The 15705-nt window shown below is 42.2% G+C and overlaps 1 protein-coding gene across 1 annotated transcript in view; it reads right to left on the bottom strand.

Moving 5' to 3' along the window:
• The window catches only part of PTPN12 (protein tyrosine phosphatase non-receptor type 12), a 69310-nt gene extending 57555 nt beyond the window's left edge, over positions 1 to 11755 (bottom strand). Inside the window, exon 1 of the mRNA XM_064702918.1 lies at positions 11424 to 11755. Coding sequence (XP_064558988.1) covers positions 11424 to 11522 — 99 coding nt within the window. The 5' untranslated portion in view covers positions 11523 to 11755. The remainder of the gene's footprint in view (positions 1 to 11423) is intronic.
• Between the last annotated feature and the right edge of the window lie 3950 nt (positions 11756 to 15705).

The raw sequence follows: 15705 nt of genomic DNA, 5'->3' as shown, positions 1-15705 counted from the left end.
TTTATCTTATTCAGGTTTTCCATGCAAACTATTTCATCTGCACCATCAGTACACAATATGGAAACTCCTGACTTCAGCATCAAGTTCTGGGGGTGTTAAAGTGGTAAGTAATACAACAGCCTCATAAAAAATAAACCACATGGCACTCAAAGAATAGAAGAAACTAATTTTTGCATTTACTTACAAAAGCCAATTCCAGTGCCTCCCTGACATGCCCTACAAGATCCTCTACCTAGCAAAAAATCACGGTTTGAGTTTTAGCTCAAAACTTACTTAGAAATAGAAATAAATAATTCTCTAGAAATAAATAAATTCTTTACCTACTTATATCCCTTCAGTGAATTCCCTTGTTACTTCACTGCTAATTTTCTCACTTCTAAACATATTCTGACCTCAGATACAATTTATATATCTGGAAGTTACCTTTCTCCGTAAGAGCTAAAGACATCATCATTGAGATTTTTTTTATACCCACATACTTTTATAGGATGATCATATCATCTTACTGTACCAGACAGAGAATACTTTTTCTATGAATCCAGGAAGGGAAGCCCATTATGTATGCTGTAAGGCTGGAGAAACAGGATGCTGGCTTCATTTTCACAGGATCACCAATTTAAACAGTGCTAATGCTTTCTAAATTGCCATGCCAGAAAGACATGTTGCTAAAGCTTTGCACCAAAAGTACTGCAGCGTTTGATCATGTATAAGGTACAAATGCAAGCTCACGTTCAGGATAATCCATATCAGAATTAGTTATGGAATTAGCTAGCATTTTAGAAAGAAATATTTTTTCCCTTTAGGAAATCACACTGATTTATGGCAACAGCTTGCTGACTTTGGGATACACACATTTTTTCAGTGTTATTGGTCTCTCATTTTAAATCATTTATCAAGAGGCTCTAGATTTCTGTAATTTGTAAAAAAGACAACTAGGCTTCTCTGACACAGTTTTACCTGCTCTTTTCAGAACAACAGAAATAGGAAGTTGACATCTCAGACAATATGCAAGCTGCATTGGTTGCATTTGCAACCACAAAAGGGAAAAGAAATGAAAGCTCTCATTTCATCATCTTAGTCAAAATATTAAGAAAACAGATGGTACCAGTTGAAGAAGCAACTGTAGCAGGGTTATTACAGAATGCCAGGGCAATTTCCACAGCAGTTCTGTAGAATAGCCTCTGGAAAAGTTCTTCTGTTTATAAGGAAAATATAAAAGATTGTGATAGGGCTTAACCTGCAGCTTAATAACAACTTCTTTCAGAACACTCAGTTTGAAAAGCAGACTCCTGTCCAAAGCTTTAAGTGCCTGTGTAGCACTCGATGCAATTCTGTAGCAAAGAGCTATTAAAGGAAAGAACATATATGATATTTCTCCCTTCTGGGCCTAGTCTTCGTGAAGTAGAAATAACAGAAAAATAAAGCATCTATAAAACACCATATTTCTTTACTAAAGTAAATTCCAGTGTGTGCCTACAGTACTTTCCAAATCCTTTCTACCTGCCTAAAACCAGACATTTTTCTCCATTAACATTTTCATATAGTTCCCTATATGTCCATTAACATCACAGTTCTGTTTATGCAATCTCAAAGAAAATGAGTTAAAATTGATTTTACAGTCTAATTTGGTCATAATAAAAATCCACACAGTTTTGTGTAACCACCTAAACTACTAAACTTGACATCTTAGAAGTAACTGTTGAATACTTAGAGCTATCTGGGGACATTCTCAGTATCTAAGAGATTATTTCCTTCCTTTAGCAGTTTGTGCAATAGGGGTGCTGCCCTATAGACAATTTATAATTAATTCAACTCTGCAGGAATTCTTAGTTTTCTTGAAGCAGTTCAACTAACCTACATATATCCTTCCCTCCAGAACAGTGTTTCCTTTTCCAGCTTTATTTTGAGCTAAATGTTTCCCCTGAGTATTCCTGCTGGACAACTGTATTCATTTCAATTAACAATTACCTATTGGCTAAAATAATCAGAGTATACAAGAGGGAGTAAGTAATAATGAAAGCATTCTAGTTGCAATCCTGCTTCCCATGCATGAAGGTAAAGATTCAAGTAGAAAATATAGGAAGAATTAAAACTTATTTTCTACACATGTAAAAACAGTAAAAAAAGAGCTGCAAACATGCAGGACATGATACATTTACCACTGAGACATCTCCATGATTAATTTTACTCAGTCACAGAGCAGCCAGTCATCAGTTTCCAACCCAGCCTACCCACAGACTGAGAGCAGTGCACTCACTATTCCTGTCACTTGTTCTTCTGTCTGTTCTGCTTTTTCTATTAATTGATCTCTCAGTTTTGTGCAGTGAAACAACTAGAAAACTAATCTAATAAGAACCTTTGTCTAAGTGGGAAGCTATATCCAAATACCACATGTGCTACCCTCACAGTTGAGGAAAAAAAGGCACTGTTCCATCACAGGGTTATGCATTACAGAGTCAAACATAATCAAATAAGAAGTGAAACGTTTAGGACAGGGTAGAACACTACTGAGGCTTCTCAAGAGCAGTGCAGTTCCCACAGCAATCAGTCATTTTAACAGGATGCATAATCTACACTGACAAGTCCTCTGAACACTTGGACAGGAAACCCATGAAACATCCCTTCAGTTTGGAACCAAGTTGTTCAAAGATAGCTCTGTCCTCCAAGAACTACCAGGAGAATAAAAAAATGCCATACTCTCATAAGGGAAGACAAAATGTATTTTAAAATGTAATCAACAATGGAAAACAATATGAAAATTCTGGAACAGGCCCCTGAGACTCTCAAATGTGATAAACAAATAGCTGGAAATCATGCTGGTAAGTCCAGGAAAAATGTGCATGAACCAGAACCTAGAACTAGTCTAGCTCAGCACAAGAAATTAATTTCTCATCCATGATATTGACCCTAAAGCAGATAAGAAGATAGCAAGGATAGCAACTCCAGCAGAGGTGCTGAGTGCTCAATATCAATAAAAGCAGGACCATAAGACATCACTCATCACCACATTCCTTTCAGCCTCTTTGGCTGTATTAGCTGCCCAGAGGGACAAGCCTTGCCAGCTGAAAGATTTACCTCTCCAGACCCCAAAAACCCCACTCTTCCACTGATCCACATAAAAGCTGTTCTTCTAGTGGTCAAAAGGGTCCAAAACATCTGTGTGTTTTCAGAAGAAAAACAAAAAGCAGATGTCATCCACATGAGGCAGCAAGAATTAAGACAGCAGGACAAATGCAGCAAGATGGAAAATTGTTTAAGAGGACACCACTCTACTCTGACCTTAGAATAATAAACTCAGCTACACCTTACAAGACTACATAAAAAGGAAGTTAATATCAAAAAGTTTGTTTTAAAATGACAAGTTCAGTGTCATAACTAAATGAAAGAGATTAAAGTAGTACATACATTCTTTAAAGCAATATGGTTTTAACTAAGCTAACTTCCCCTTAGAGGCTGGTGCTTTCCAAACCATGATTTTAGACACCAAAAATCATAGCAAAGATCAGGTAATTAAAATAAATAAATTTCAATAATGTTTAGGAATCAAGGCCTGCTCTCCAACATGTAAAACGTGAAGCATATAGATCTTCTGCCAAAAAGAAAGGAACAGAAGTCAGATGGATACCTTTAACTGTGTTTTCTCCAAATCAAGCAAATATTAAAAATAGCACAATCCAACCAATCCATACTGCACTTAAAACTTTCAGTCTACTCATGCAGTTGTCCTTGGCCCATTCCTAACACTAGGCAACTCAACTCTTTCTGCAGAACTAAGGGAGCTCAGAAGTAAAATTAATATAGAAAATTAACTGTCAGAAGCATTATGGCAGCATTTCCTTCAAAATTATTGATGCTTCCTTACAGAAACCTGAATGAATGAATGCAACACATTTCTTTATTTGCTTTGTTCCTAATGACATGTGTAGCCCATGAGGCAACATCATTCATAGCTTCAGTCATCTTGTAATAGGCAGATATTTTCCCCCATTGAAATAACTGCCTTGCTACTTTTAAGAGCTGATAACTAAATTCTTCTAGGTTTTACTTTCACAAGACACTTCCATTAGGACAATATTGTCTTGAAGTCTTCTCATCAATTAACACCAATAAAATTGCCTTTTAAAGAAATTAAAAGTATTGGCTTGTAGGAGGACAAATAGGAGCAAAAATTAGGTCAGCTAAACTAGGTCATCCATTTATACCTCTATTTATCTGGTACCTTTTGGGAAACATTTTTCTCTACTTGATCTTTTTAGCTGTGTAAGATTTTTTTCATTCTGAAGCTGATGACAAAAGAGCAGCTAGAACAAGGCCCTCAGGGACACAGGCAGTAACCTTCCTCTGCAAACCTCAGTGACTGAAACATCCTGACATTCAGAGATACTTTAAACAAGTTTCCAACCCAGAATGACAGTCCTAAATTCTGCCAGTTCTGACTCTGCTCTTCTGCTCTAACAATTCTTTCCTTACCTCACTGCACTCTCAGCTTCCCCAGTAAAGCTACTGGCTTTGCACTCATTGTCTCCCCAATACTGGGTCTGAACAATCTGGTTTCCTTTAGGTGCAGAGGGACTCCAGACACAGCTCCAACAATACAGCTGCTCTCTGTGCTCCAGGTTCCAAATCCAAAACTCCACAGCCATACTAGAGTGTGGCTCTCTTTTCATAAACACATTCTGATTGCTCAGATTTGAACAAATAATTCATGAGTTAAGTTTATATTAGCAAGGTTTTTTTTTGTCAGATGAAGTAGGAAACCAAAGAGCTTAATCTCTCTGCAACATTCACGTGCTAGTTAAAAGAAACAGAAATGCAGGTCCATGCTTCATTTCAGGCAAACACACACAGCTGAGTTATCCAAGCTTGTGCTGGCATAACCACAGCAATTGTGGAGTACAACAGCTTGAGGAAAACACCAGGATACAAACAATGCACTTCCTAATGGCACAAAGAGCTCCTGCTCTACCTAATTTACCTGTGCTTTACTCAGTTCCTTATCTGACCTTTAACACTGATGCCTCTCCCTAACTGAAGGGCTGTTATATAAGACCAAGAAAAAAAAAACATCATCTACCATCTGATTTCAGTTCTAGAAATGCATACCCAAGGTACTCCACAGTTTCACGTTTTCCCAACACTAAGAAGAAATGCATTTCTATTTTTCCTATGCCAAAAAGTCCTTTGTACTAAGCATACTACAGTCAAACTGTAGCAGCACACAATGGAAAATCCACAAATCTTAAATAGTAACAGAGAAGACAGAACATAATTTCTGTTTATTACAAACTAACAGCTTAAAGATATTAATAAAGAAGCCTCAGACTTCTGTTGCACTCGTGATCAACAAATGTATACACATTAGATAATCTGAATATCTGCTTACCCTTCCCCTGCTTGCAGAGCTGATAATTTAGCTATAACAGCACCAAGAAAAACAACCTGAACCTACTGCAATTCTAAAGTCAATTACATGCAATCCAAACCAAGAAATTCATACTATAGATCAGAGTCACATATGCAGAGTACTACACTGACTTACTACCATGCTTATACAAATACATAAGCATGTACATGGAGCTACAGAACTATAGATTAGGGTCTAAGGTTGATGAATTATGGTCACATGAGACATATCCAGGTATAGCTATCTACTGATATGTATCTATCTACATAGATATATAACTTAATACAGCAAAAGGTGCTGCAGAATTGAGGTAAAAATAAAAACAAAGTATGTATTTGACAGGCTATTTAAATTATTTGGATTGCATGTAGTATGCCATGAGGTGCAAGGTCAACACTACCATTTGCTCCTCCTGAACAATTCTTTAATATTCTGTAAAATCTATACCCAAACCTTTATTCCATGAGAACAGTAGAATTATACACTGCTGTCTTTCGAAAATGAGCAAACAGAACTTATTACCACACAAGCTATTTGACACAACCCAGAGCATTGCCTAACTGACTTGGTTTAGTTTCACGTGCTGAAAGAACAGCAATTTTAGGCAGAGTTTGCAAGTTCTTACACCCCAGGGTCACTACAGCAGCTTTGTGGCTGTGAAAATTCAGAATGCCATCTTTGAAGCAACAGAAACAGCACTCATTTCCTGAGAAGGGGACAAAGAAGCTGAATATTAAAACTGAATGATTGTTCATGCAAAACTGTATTTTCATATAACATTGAATGAACACCATTTCACAAAATTTCAGAAGCCTCGGAAGTCTGGGCTTACTGAAATGACTATTCAGTGACATTGCTCCAACCAGCTTTGGCCCATGTAAAAGAAGCTTTATGAATGGCCTCGATGACTACAGCCACACACAATGGAGTCATGTGCTGGGGTGTGCCCCCCACAGACAAATTAACAGCATCTAGCTGAAACATGTCAATGGAAACAAAACTTTACAAACACATTTACCAGCAAATTTAAGCATAATATGGAAGGTGACTACTAACAGATCCATTATTTAACCCTGAAATGATAAAAATGCACAAGGCATATCTGAAGTGACAGTTGCCTCTGACCTATTAACTGATTGCTAAGAGCAGAGTTCCCTATGACTGATCAGCTGTACAACACATTCCGGGGTCATTTTCTCCAAGGCAATTACCCCTTCTGTCACACTCTAGGGAAAAGAGGTGCCACAAACAGATTTTTCAAAAGAACCCAATTTATAAGAATTCCATGTAAAACACTGCTTACACCAATTAAATCTTGGATTTGAAGTTTCAAGAAACAGTTTACCATGTAGTTGATTCTACCAAAGAATTTTTCCCAGTATAACCTTTACAGATACAAATATCTCTTGAAAAGACAGTATGTATTTTATAACACATATGACAAAGCACTAGTTTTTCTAACAATATATTACAAGCACCAAACTCATTAAATAGATACTAGAAAACATCACTTCCAAAAATGTCTATACGATGGGATCTTAGAAAAAACTGCAGAGGCAGTAAAAAAAATAAATGTTTTATAAGTTTCCAGATTATATGCCTGTCTTATAAATTTGAAAAGTATCTACACAGATACTCAAGAGGTGCACTAATGGCATTTGAATCAGAAAGGCTTATGCAAATGCACATTAATACACAGAGAAGCTTCAAGAGGGGCATTTCTGAAGTGCTACAGTTGAATAGTATTTCTGGTATCCCTAATGCTGCTCCAGAACCAGAACAAAATCTATGTCATGACTGGCATCAGTATGTGGACTTTCACTATGTTTCTTAGTAGTTTTAGTCAGTGATTTAGCATAGTGTAGACAGTTCATTCATTTTAAGCAGCCTTTAGGCACTTTAGAAATTGTGCTTTTTCCTAAGAAAACTGACAAAAAAACAAAACAAAGACAAAAGCCTTAAAAAATGCACAAAGCAAGTTTTATAACATCTGGTGTAGCACTTCCTATGAGCAGCTACATTTTATCCTTACAAGTCAAGCACATTCCACCTCCCATTTTTAAAAATAGCATTTTCACAAAACAATCAGTTAGAAGTGCTTAAATATAAAAATGTCAAAACCCAAACCAACGAGATGTAAAAGGCATAGAAACTAGTTTTTTACCTGTTTCAAACCATTCAAATTCCCTTTCATGCTTCAGAAAACAGCAACTTGAGTACTTTACCGTTTCCAAACCTAAAAGTTTCATTTTAGACAGACTGAACAGAACACAGACACACAATATTCAGTTGAGTTAGTTACCTGAGCCCTCTTGAATGAAAGGTACAGAGATCTCTGACAAGGTGTAACAAAGTTGTTAAAAAATTTATTATTATTTAGACTGATGATCAAAGACAAGACTATTTTGACACCACTCCATCCAAACACCAGCTGAGGGTCCCCTACACAGTATCCATTACAAAAAAAAAAAAAACAAAACCACTCTCAGCCACACACAGTATTCCATGACAACAGATTAGCCAGATATATAACTCAGAAGATGAAGCAAGACTGTCATACACTACAAAACAATTGAAACATCTGATTTTTGAAGCTAAAACTTCACACTATTCATATTTCACTTCTCCTATAACCATGGCAGTCTACATCAAACAAGAGAAATGAGTGTCAGGATGCTTTTGTCATGACTATAACATAAGAAAACAAAAATGTGTTTAATCGCGGGTAGATTAAAGTTTAAAAATAAATCAGCAAACAATATTTATCAAGATCTTTCTAAATTCTAGAGTAGCTGGTTTCTGTTCTTCCATATGGAACTTTGACTTCCAACCTTTGCTTGATGTAATACACATGTTCATTACAAAAAAATCAGAACCTAGACCATGCTGGTCGTATTCATACAGCATGAAACACCAAGAGGAAGCAATCTATACTTATTTCCTTCTACCCAGATAGCAATGTCAGCAAAAACCCAGGAAAAAAATAGACTCCTAAGTGTACTACAACCTTGGTAGCAAAGTCCTAACCTGTATTATTTTAGGAAAAAGCCCACTTGCCCCATGTCCACATACACATGATTACTGGCAAGGCTTACAGACATGTCTGTCCTGTTTTCAAACCATCCACTTCATTTAATCCTAACTGTGCACACCCAGAGTACTGAAGTGATCCACTAATAAGTCCTGCTTACTTCCTAGTGCAAATTAATTAACTGCATTTGATTTCCAGTAACAAACCTGCCACTGGTGCCCAGATCAGAGCGCTTATCTTGCTGTTGGGGGGAGGTGGGGAGGCACTGCTGGAGTGGGTAATAATCAACTTTCCACCTTCCAAGAGGAAGTTGTTTCCAGCTATTTCAATGGCATTATTAAATTGCAGCCTTAGTCATCTACACTCTGGACTTTCAATAGCAATCAGCCGGGCTTATCAGCCTACCTGTGCACACCTTTAGGTTCTCTACCCTGTCCTCCAGCACTCCTGGGCACCCAGCATGTCCCTTCAGTTCATTCACTCAGCCTATGTACAACTCTCTAGGCCTATTACTCAACGATTGCCTATTATTCCAAGGCAATAAAGACCTAAGAGTAAAGAATTGTTTTCATTTGCATTCACCCACTATTCCATTCATATTTTAGAATCCATTTTGACTTGGAAATGAAGCGATGAGTAACAGCAATTCCTATTCCACAAACCTGCCACTATTTAACAGCCACAGAACATCCTGCACTTAAATGAGATAACACAACTTCCTCCCTCCTCACCCCTCAAAAAACATCTACTCATGCTTTAACTGAACAGAATACTGAAACTTAAATCCCCTTTACCTCTCTTTCCTTCTTCCTTTTCCATCATTTCAAAGAAGACCTCGGCACAGCTCTATTAAGATAGCTAAATACACCCCAAAACACATACCCCAAAAATCCCAAAATACCTCAGCACATTCATAGTGAAAAAAAAACTTAAAAATCAGCAATTATAATTCTTGTCATCACACTAATCTATGTCTGCTTTACTACATAAAGGTGAATATTAGAACTGAAGATCCTAATTTCCTGGTTTTCCTTTAATTTCCAAAATAAAAATCAAATATGAAAGTTTGAAATACAATGTGTTAAAGGACAAAATTTTCAACAATTCTCCCCAAAACATCAACACTCTTTCAGGTAATGCATCTCTCTCCTGAAATGTCTTGCCTATTAGTTCCTATAAATCCTATTTTCCCATTTTTACCCATATTCTCTTTTCTTGCTGCTACAGGAAAGCAATGGGAAAACTCACTGTCTACGCTGTTGAAAGCCACAAAAACAACATGCTGTCAAATAGAGAAATTGAAACAAAAGCTATTTTTCCATACAGGGGTGCCACTGCTTCAAAGAAAGGACGATAAAAAGATCAATTATATATCATTTGACTACAACAAAGCTAAAACATCAGGATAATTATCAGATATGAAATGGTAGAGGTGGATTAGCAGATCTAGAACAAAGTACTTAACATAGAGATTATTAAAATGTCCCTCATTTTGCAGTAGCCTAGGCCAGCCTTTCTGAAAAGTATATATAATTTACATGAACAAGACAGGCTCATCATACAAGGCAAGATGTCAATTCGTGTTAAATAGCAATTCTATTACTAAAACTACGACTTAATGAAAAGCTTCTGTCAAATTCTGCAACCTTTAAGCTCTCATGTGAAGATTTAAAAGGCTCCTATCGCGCCAACGGCGCTCTTCACACTTTCCTCTCTTCCTTTCCCACACGCTCAGATGTTTCAGCAGCATACTTTTAGCATTTGCAAAATCCTGCCCAAAGAGCGTGGCCGATTTCCCACGGGCTCGCTCCCCACCCTGGATGAACTCGCTACTTCCCAAAGTCCGCTTCCTCTTCCAGCGCTGGAGCTGCCAGCGCTCCCAACGCCCCTCGCCTTGCGCAACATCCGCGGCCTCCTCCCCACATTTCGGACAATCTCCATGCGACGCTTACATTGAGATTTTTTTTAATTTGTTTTGTTTTGTTTTGTTCCCAGAGCACTAGCACAGACTGACAGCTCAAAGGGCTAACGATGCGCTTTTAATCCCAAAGAGCCACACATAATAAAACGAGCTACAAAGACAGATACGGAGGGCACCGACCCGCTCTCCTTCAGCTCCTCTGCATTTTGATATTAAGTATTTAAATGATATTGAAAAGTGCCAGCAACATCTGCCCAATCAAAATTATTGTTCACAGCTCAGACGACCAATTCAAAAGATAAAACTCCCGATATATTGGAACAGCCCTATTAAAGAGCTAAAATAAACCAGGAAAAGCACTAATTCTCCGATAGAATTTTTCCCCGAGCGCACACGTTAACCAAAGGCTGACGGTGAACTGATCTGGAAGGAAGAAAGGACGAGGGATACAGGCAGGGCTGCGATGGGGGATGGGAGACGTTAGCGAAGGGAAGATGAATATTCCTCCAAGGACTATCAATACGTTTAACACATCTCCTCGGAAAGAAGAGAAATCTCAAGCAGGCAGCTACAGGGGCAAACCAAAGGGGAAGGAGTGCCCGATTGTCCCCAGCTGCCATCACAGACGGCAGCCCTGCAGAAAAGGGGCTGCCGGGGCGAGGAAGCGCTCGCAGCCCCCCCGCCTCGCCTCCGTCCCCTTTATGTGCTCAGGGAAGCAGCGGGGCGGGCGGACGAGCAGCCTCGCGGTGAATTTTGCAAGAGCAGATGACCACCGGCTGCCCAGGAGCGGGGAAGGGCCGGGGCCGCGGTGACAAACCTCCCGGGGCTGGAGGGCAGGAAGGAGCTGAATCCAGGCGGACACTCTCCCTCCCCCCGCCGAGCTCCGAAGCGGCGCAGGGCGCAGGGAGCCGGCCGAGCCCCGGGGCACACAATAGCCGGTCACCCCCGGGGATAGGAGCCCGCCCGCCCCGGCAGCCCCCGCTGGCGGGGGATGGGGCTGCGGGTCACCCCCCCGCCCCGGGGGCGGCAGGAGCCCCGCCCGCCCCGCCCGCGCCGCCGCCCCTCACCATGAAGTCGCTGGCGAAGTTGTCCTCCCCATTGTGGTCCGTGTCCTTCATGGCCTGGACTCGCTTAATGAATTTCCTCAGGATCTCCTCCTGGCTCATCCTGCCCCGCCGGCCGCCCTGCGGAGCGGGAGCCCCGGCCGCCCGCCCGCTCTCCGCCCGTAGCCCCGTCCGCCGCACGACCCGTCACCCGGCTGCCTTCCTTCCCCTCCCTGCCTCGCCTCTCCCCCGCCCGGGCCTGCCCGCGGCCTGCTGGCCCCGCTCTAGCTTCGCTCCCACCCCGCTCACGGCCACCCGGCCGCCCGCTCCATCCTCCCCTCCCTCCGCCCGACCCTCCCTGGAGCAGCCGACACGGACACGACACGGCCCCTCCTCCTCCCGCCCTGCGCACGCGCGGAGCCCGCCCCGCCCCGCCCTCTTCCCTGTGCCCCGCCCCGACCCGGCAGCACTCCGCGCCCATTGGCTCTCCCGACAGTCGCCTCGCTCTATTGGCGGTCGCGCACGCCAATCACCGGCCGGCCAGGCTTCGAGCGAGCGCTCGCTGCGCTCCACGCCTTGCCCTCTACCCCCGGCCCCCCCCCGTTTCCCATGGATGGGACCGCCCGAAGGGAGCCTCATGGAGCGCTGGAAGGGACCACTTGGCGCGCGAGGGGGGGGCTGAGCGGAGCGGAGCGGAGGGGAGCGCGGTTTCCCTTGGCTGGAGCACAATAGGCGGCGGTGGGTGCCCGCGGCGCCGCGCCGGGACGCAGCGGCATGTCGGGACATGTAGTCGCGACAGCGCCGCGTCCCGGGGCTGGGGGCTCTCGCAGCATCCTACTGAAACGCCCGGATCAGACGGGTCCCGCCTCGGGTGGGAAGCCCGCAGCCGTGGGAAGTGCTGGGGGTCCCCGCCGCGGCGGTGCCGAGGCGCGGCGGCGGTGGACGGCGGGCAGCGGGAAGATGGCGGGGGGGACAGGGGACGGGCGCGGACACCTGGCCGGGGACTGCTCCTCGCGTATTTGTATGTATGTCTATTAAGTGTATATATATGCGTGTGCTTATATTAATTTTTCATATACATATGTAAGTTTATACTCTTTATGAAGTGTGTATATATATATATGTATGTGTGAGTGGATAGATAGATAGATAGATAGATAGATAGATAGATAGATAGATAGATAGATAGATAGATAGATAGATCTACTTAATAAAAGTGTCCGCTGGCGAAGCTGGTTCATGGAAGTGCCGCCGGCCGGTGTCTGAGGTGTCTGCGGGCTCCGGGCCGGTGCCGGGCGGGGAGAGGGTCCCGCACCCCTCGGCACCGCAGCGAGAGGGCTCAGGCACCCCGCGCCTTCCTATCTTAAACACAGCGAGCCTAAAATCTCTGCCTTAAGTGGTGTTGGAGGATTCGGCAATGTGCTATTTCGTTCCTAATGGTAAATGGAAAAGTTAAACTCCTTCATGTTTGGTGTCCTGATGACATTTATAACTTCTGCTTAAGCAAAGTAAAGCAATTGTGGAGGTGTGCGTATGTATAGCCTTATAGCTTAATAAATAATCCAAGTGAAGTTGTTTAAAATGTAGTTTCATTGATGAAGATCTACACAGCCTTGAGTGATGCTGTTGATCCAGTAGAAGCGTGTCACACAGGCAGATGACAAATGTCCAAGCTGAGGAGCATAACCGGCTAAGTCACTCCTGCCCGTTCCCTGCCCCGGCAGCGTGTGGCGCTTGCAGTGCCACCAACACAGCCCCTGTCAGACAGGACATCAAACCGAACCTGCTCTGGGAGCTCACTCAGCTGCAATATAAGTCCATAGAAAATCAGTGTGTTTTCTTCTCTGTTCATTCCATTAATCTGGCTTTGTTTCCAAAAGAAACCTACAGAAAACTCGATCCTCCTGTGTTGGTGTAAGATATTAGTGTTTTAGAAGGCTGCCAAAGAATACCACTTCCACAGCAGAATGAGTCCAGTGGCACGTTACCACCCTCAGCCCAACTCATTGCCCACTAACTCGCCATCTTCCTAGTGGAGACAAGTTTTGAGATACAGCTTAGGGGACTGAACTGTAGCTGCTGATGCATGGACACACATTTCCTTCTCCTGCATCTGCTGCAGACACAGCCATCTCAGGCACAGGGATGGGCTGGAAAATTGAGAGGCTTAGCATTTTCACATGACTTGCTGCAGACTTCGGCATCTTATTAAGGGGTTGGGGTTCTTAGCTGTTGATATTCATCAGCAAATATACAGGAGAGAGACATAAGGACACATGAAGGAGCTGGGAAGGCATCAGCTCTGTGGTGAGATTTAGTTAAACCTTTATGAGCACTCCACACAAAGACATCAGCTGTCAGTGCTCAGTCTCCTCTCCACGTCCTTTGCCCTGAAGAGCCACAAGGATATCTGCTTTTCTTGTTTTAATTCCTCTCTTCCTTCTTTTCCAAACCTCCTTTTCTACAATACCAAAAAGCAGCTTTAAAGGGTAAGACAGAAATTAGAGAGAGACCTGAGACTGCAAGGATAGCTGGGGCTTGGATCATCAGATAATTTTTCTCTGCCACCTTGCTGGATTTCCATCTGCTTAGGAAGGTTGCTGTTTGCTCAGCAGTTGTCCTGGTAAACCTGCTCCCAGTGCCAGATGGCAGGTAACTTCAGCAAAGTGATACTTGAGACTACACAACCAATTAAGGAAGTCTGGAATGTTATATGGTTTTCTTCATTTATTCACACAACTGAGTTATAGAGGAGGAAAAGAAATATCATGATGAACCTGATGTCCTTATTGCCTGACATGGAAAGGACCCAGCTGTTATTCTGGCCTCATTCACAATCTGCAACTCAACCGTAACAAACTGTTGTGAACCAGCAAGTGTAACCATGGCCTTTCACTTGGTTTAACTGATAAGAAGGTTATCAGTCTCAGAAGACAAAAAAAGCCCCCAAACTAGGCATGTGTCACTAGCCATTACAAAAGGTAAATATGAAACAGAGAAATGAGGAATAGCATGGAGAACTGTGCCTGGCATTGTCTGCTTGTGCACGTCTACCTGTACCTGGAAGAGCTGCAAACAAAATAGCGCCAGTTTTATCTCCCACAGCCCTGCAAATGGTGCAGGAGGTTGTCTCATGTCTGTGCTGTGAACAGACACCTCAAGCCTCAGCAGCAAAAATAGCATTTCAACCCAGGCTTTTGATGTGAGGCTCACAGTATCTGGGTTAACCCCAGACATCTGACCAATGCAGCATGTGTGCATGAGTGCCTATTTGTGTAGCTGTAGGAGAGGGGCGGAAAAACAGACACACAGCGTGAATTACTCACCCTAGACTTAGAACAGGAAGTTTCAACCCAAATCTGTAGAAGAAAATTCTAGATTTGTCTTAACAATACATATAAGTATGGTCGTTGAAGAAAAGCAAGTAAATCACCTACAGCTTCTCTTGCCTTGCCGTGCACGGCTCCAGCTGCAGCAGGGAAGGCAGACAGATGCTTTTTTCTGTTCCAAGGTGGCTTCTCATGTTCCCACAAGGTAAACATGGAGTAAATTGGTAAATGTGCTTCCTGGCCTGCATACCATGGTGCTGCCCAGTCAATGGGTGGGACACATCCCAGTTTACCAACCTTCAGAGGCTTCCCTCCAGCTGAGATGGAGCACAGGCTCACATCAAAGCTGTCTGGCTTCAGTGCCTCCGAGCTTGGAGCTGTGTTCAAACCCCAGCACATATCCACCCAAAAGTATGCTTCAGAAAGAAATCAAAGAACTGGGGTGGGAGGGAAGGATGAAAGGACCCTACAGCTCTAAGGGCATCACCTCTGACAGTTTTAATACCTCCTTTGTCCAGCAAAACAAGACCTTGTGTATTCCTTGTAATTTCGTGTGACTACTTTACAATGATTGCTCACTTTGTCACTGGTTTCTTCTCCCCTTTGCAATAATCTGCAGACTAAAGGACTTTCACTATTTGGAGTAATGCAAAAGAACCACAATGAACTATAACACTTTATGTTGTTGTATAATTAATAATGCAATACTGAAATTATAATTAAATTATGATAAATATATCCTATACATGAAAGCCCAATTAATTTTGTCTATCCTGAGTGTCTGAAAAGTTTTTGTAATCAAAATTATTTAGAATAAAAAATAGATGTTAGCATTTATAGATTTCATAATAACACTCCTGAAATATACTTTAAATGCAGTTAGTTGGAAGTTTTCTAAAAATGTGTTGTTTCAATGGAAAATGCTGTTTCTGTAAAAGTTACATTTTCCACAGGAAACAATTTTGCCAATGTTTTTC

This window comes from Zonotrichia leucophrys, chromosome 1A (genome assembly GCF_028769735.1).
Source record: "Zonotrichia leucophrys gambelii isolate GWCS_2022_RI chromosome 1A, RI_Zleu_2.0, whole genome shotgun sequence".
Taxonomy (NCBI): domain Eukaryota; kingdom Metazoa; phylum Chordata; class Aves; order Passeriformes; family Passerellidae; genus Zonotrichia; species Zonotrichia leucophrys.
This window is presented reverse-complemented; position numbering and strand designations above follow the sequence as displayed.